Consider the following 4,892-nt stretch of genomic DNA (forward strand, 5'->3'; position numbering starts at 1 on the left):
AAATACACCTGGAGTAAAAGGTTATACAAATTTCTAGTTTTTCTGTTTCAGTTAAAAGCTAAAAATTTTCAAAGAAGATTTATGTCTATATAAATTAGAGCTATCTCTTTAATAGGTTGGGAATAAACTTAGCAGTTAAGTGATCTAATCTCTAGAAGCATGCCACTAAGACTTGCCCCATAATTGCAAAAACAGAACCTTCATTCAATCATAGCAAAAACAGTAACAATTAAATACTAGCTGTACATTGGTGACGCATTGTGCTCACAATTCCTATTGAACTAGGATAGCTTTTTGGTTTAGTAAAAAAAAAAAGGATAGCTTTTTGGTCAGTGACATGTTGAATGATTTATTAGGAGTCTTTTCACATGTTTCAAACGTATCTTATTAGATGTCAGCTAAAGACTTGGTACAGTTTAACTACTTCAATCAAAGGAGAAAAATTAAGAAATGATCTTTTATCAGACTCGTATAACTTGCTGGAAATTCTACTTCCACAGAAATCTACCTCTCCTTTTTCTGTTTCTTATAAGCCAAAGGCCCAAAAGTCTTCTCTTCAGGGTCACGTAATGTTCACTCTTATGTCATTATCTATAGGAGGGCCAAAAGAAAGCTGGGTCCTACTATCATATAATTATGTTATCCCTAATTGAATTATTTGTATTCCACAGAAAGGTTATCAGATTCTATCCTTCACTTCAAACTTCCAACCCCAACAGAATGATGCACTCTTGTCTCAATTACGAGTGTCTTTTCTTAATATTCTTTCATGGGATTCTTCTAATGTTCATGAGCTCATGTTTGATATCTGCAATAGTTCAAGCTTTTGCAAATGAGACAGATCAATTGGCTTTACTTGACTTTAAGAGTCAGATCACTCAAGACCCACTTCAAATCATGAGCTCATGGAATGACTCCACACATTTTTGCAACTGGATAGGTGTTACATGTAGCTCTTCCAGTAAAAGAGTAATTGTTTTGGACCTGGAAGATAAGAGATTGGTTGGCTCCATACCATTTTCTATAGGAAATCTTTCTTACCTCGAAGGAATAAACCTACAAAACAACAACTTCTATGGTAAAATTCCTCAAGAAGTGGGACGTCTACAACACCTGCAGCATCTCAATTTGAGTTGGAATTCCTTTAATGGGAGTATTCCAACTAATCTAAGTTATTGCACACAACTAAGAGTGCTTGATGTGGCTGTCAACAATCTTATTGGGCAGATTCCAGACCATCTCAGCTCATTGACAAAGTTAGTGAATCTAAGTCTTGGTCAGAACAACCTGACAGGAACTATCCCAGCTTGGATAGGTAACATTTCTTCTTTAAATGTCCTTAGTCTTCTTGAGAACAGTTTTCAAGGAAGCATACCTAGTGAACTTGGTCGTCTAGAAGTTTCTGTGAATAATCTGTCTGGTACCATCCCTCTTGTGATTTTTAATATTTCTTCCATATACTCTTTCTCTGTTACTCAAAACCGACTACATGGAAGCCTTCCACCAGATGTTGGTCTTACTCTTCCTAACCTTCAAATGTTTCTTGGTGGTCAAAATAGTTTCACTGGACCAATTCCAGTGTCGTTATCAAATGCTTCTCAGCTTCAGTTTCTTGACTTCAGTTCAAATGGTTTGACAGGGACAGTGCCACAAAATTTAGCTAGTTTGCAAGGCTTGGTTGTGCTTGCTTTTGAAGAGAATAGACTTGGAAAGGGGGAAGATGGAGACCTGAATTTTCTCAGTTTCTTAGCTAATTGTACTAGTTTGGAGGTCCTACGTCTTTATGGTAATAGTTTTGGAGGAGTATTGCCCAACTCCATAGCCAACCTTTCCACCAAGTTACAATTTCTTACTTTAGGTGGGAATATGATTCGTGGCTACATCCCTATTGGGATAGGGAACCTCATTAACTTAAAACTTCTACGATTAGATGGTAACTATTTTGGAGGTACTCTTCCAGATGTTCTTGGGAAGCTTCAAAAATTAGTTGAATTATTTTTGCATAATAACAAATTTTCTGGGTCAATCCCTTCCTCCTTGGGTAACTTAACTACATTGACAAGCCTCTTTTTGGATGAGAACAAATTTGAGGGAACAATACCCCCAAGCCTCGGAAATTGCCAAAACTTGCATACACTGAACCTTTCTCGCAACAATCTCACTGGCACTATACCAAAACAGGTTTTGGGTCTTTCTTCCCTTTCTATTTCTTTGGTCATGTCCCATAATTTTTTGATAGGTGCATTGCCGTTTGAAGTGGGCAACTTAATACATCTTGGCGAGTTAGATCTTTCAGAGAATAGATTATCAGGTGAAATTCCTTCCACTCTTGAGACTTGTCTTAGTTTGGAGCACTTGTATTTGGAAGGTAATTCACTCGAAGGAGCAATACCTCAATCCTTGGAGATGTTAAGAAGTTTAGAAGAAATAGATCTTTCACGAAATAATTTCTCTGGGCATATTCCTAAATTTTTTAGCAAGTTTACATCACTTAAGTATCTCAACATTTCTTGTAATGATTTTGAGGGTGAAGTACCAAGTGAAGGGATTTTTTCAAATGCAAGTGAGATTTCAATCATTGGAAACGATAAGCTATGTGGTGGTGTCCAAGAATTACATTTACCTTCATGCTCAAAGAAAAATCCACATTTGTCTAGGAGGCTTCTTTTAATCAAAATCGTAATTCCTATCACTATAATAATTATATTTCTACTTGTTCTATTGTATTTTTACCCTACATGCTTTGTTGGGAAAAATTCAATAGAGAAAGCATTAACTACATCTTTCTTTGAAGATTGGCAATTACGTATCTCTTATGCAGAACTCCTACAATCAACAAATTGTTTTTCTGAAAACAATTTGATTGGTTCAGGTAGCTTTGGCTCTGTATACAAAGGAATTCTTCCTAGAAATGGAGCAATTGTTGCGGTTAAAGTATTAAACCTTCAACAACAAGGAGCTTCCAATAGTTTCATTAATGAATGCAATGCTTTAAGAAGTATACGTCATCGTAATCTTCTCAAGATTATCTCTGCTTGCTCCAGCATTGATCATGAAGGGAATGACTTTAAGAGTTTAATTTTTGAGTTCATGTGCAATGGTAGTCTAGACCAATGGTTGCATCCTAAAGATGATGTGCAACATCAAAGCAAGAGATTGAATTTTATTCAAAGACTAAACATAGCCATTGATGTTGCTTATGCATTAGAATATCTTCATCACCAATGTCAAACCCCAATTATTCATTGTGATCTAAAACCAAGCAATATACTCCTTGATGAAGATATGACAGCCCATGTTGGTGATTTTGGATTGGTTAATTTCCTCTTTGAAACATCAAACAATCCCTCCAAATCTCAAAGCTTGTTAGTTGGGCTCAAAGGTTCCATTGGATACATTCCTCCAGGTAATTTTCTGACTAGATTAAGTACTCTTCATTTCCTTTATAAATATTTGCATTGATATTAAACTAAAGTAGGGATTCTTTCAAAAAGTAATTATATGCTTCTGACTCCACTTTATGAGGGGGGAAAATGCCACTTGAAAAAACAAAATTTTTTTTTTCCCTAATAAACCACTTATTCACAAAATTATATGAAGGCTAGCTATATGTGCTAGGAATGCATATTGCATTAGTGGTTAAATTTTAAGCTCATAATACTAGTATTGTTACTGAATATGTATTGATGAATTGTAGAGTATGCGATGGGTGGCCAAGTTTCACCACTAGGAGACATTTATAGCTATGGGATACTCTTATTGGAAATGTTCATTGGAAAAAGACCTATTGATGAAATGTTCAAAGATGGTTTGAGCATTCACAAATTCGCTACAATGGCTTTGCAAGAACATATCATGGATATAGTTGACCCATCAATGTTCTTTGTGGAGGATGAAGAAGATGCCAATGATGACATAGAAGAAAGAACAATAATTGAAGAAGATCCTCATGTTAACGTCAGTAGCGGAATAAAAGAATGCTTGATATCAGTGTTCGAAATTGGATTGTTGTGTTCTAAAACATCACCAGATGAGCGGATGCCTGCAAATGTGGTCGTCAATGAAATTAATGCAATTTGAGACACATTTCTTAAATTTAAGATGGAAAACTGAAGAAGAACGAGCTAGGTATGTTAATTCATTTTGTTTTATTAATGGACATACATATTAGTCACTTTGTTGTATTGGGGGAAAAAACATAAACATATAAAATTAAGGGGAAAAAATGTAGAAGTAGAAAGAAAAGATTATCAATCGCTTCTATTAGGGATTGTCAAATCCGGATGTTACTGTTTATTAATATTAACACTAATGGAAATTATGGAATACAATTGCTGTTTGTTCACGTTAGTCATACACTTGTTTCGTTAATTAGTTCATTTGATTGTCTGTTTTGTAGCATAACCGAATTGGATGTAAGTAATGACGCTTGTTGGAGTACAATTTCTGAGGCTATTGTTAGTTGTCATTTGTCAATGACATTTTCTTGAATCATGTTCCTATGTTCTTTTGATTATTGCATATATGTACGATCCCTCCTTTGATTTGTAGTATATATTCCTATGCCATTTTCTTTCTTGATATGATTTTGTACTTAATATATCTAACTAATCACTAAAATATTACCGTGTTTATAAAGCAATCCATGGTAACTGTATTTTGGTTTAACTCCTTGATCTCTCACACCCTCTGTATTCTCATGGATTTATCAATCTTTGGATCTCAAGTGTCAAACAATAGTTTCGGTAGGGAATAATACGAAATTCTCAGTTTTGTGAGATGCAAAAATAGAAAAAAAAATGGCACAAAAAAAAAAAAATTTACAAGATAACATTTACGTGATTTGACAATTTGCCCCTGTCCATAAAATTGCAGTGATTTCACTATTTAAT

The 4,892-nt window shown here is 34.8% G+C and overlaps 1 protein-coding gene across 1 annotated transcript; it reads left to right on the forward strand.

The window, feature by feature from the left end:
• The first annotated feature begins 686 nt into the window (after positions 1-686).
• Positions 687-4,095, forward strand: LOC112031052 (probable LRR receptor-like serine/threonine-protein kinase At3g47570). Its single transcript, XM_065763147.1, has 2 exons — positions 687-3,406; positions 3,698-4,095. The coding sequence occupies exons 1-2, from the start codon at positions 721-723 to the stop codon at positions 4,078-4,080; spliced, it is 3,069 nt and encodes a 1,022-aa protein (XP_065619219.1). The 5' UTR covers positions 687-720; the 3' UTR covers positions 4,081-4,095.
• The last annotated feature ends 797 nt before the right edge of the window (positions 4,096-4,892 follow it).

This window comes from Quercus suber, unplaced genomic scaffold (assembly GCF_002906115.3).
Source record: "Quercus suber isolate HL8 unplaced genomic scaffold, Cork oak 2.0 scaffold_494, whole genome shotgun sequence".
In the NCBI taxonomy this organism is placed as follows: Eukaryota; Viridiplantae; Streptophyta; class Magnoliopsida; order Fagales; family Fagaceae; genus Quercus; species Quercus suber.

Excerpts from the sequence above, each read along its gene's own strand:
- LOC112031052 (XM_065763147.1), top strand. The coding sequence starts at position 721 with ATGATGCACTCTTGTCTCAATTACGAGTGTCTTTTCTTAATATTCTTT. Across the intron at positions 3,407-3,697 it reads CATTGGATACATTCCTCCAG|AGTATGCGATGGGTGGCCAA; the intron begins GTAATTTTCTGA and ends GATGAATTGTAG.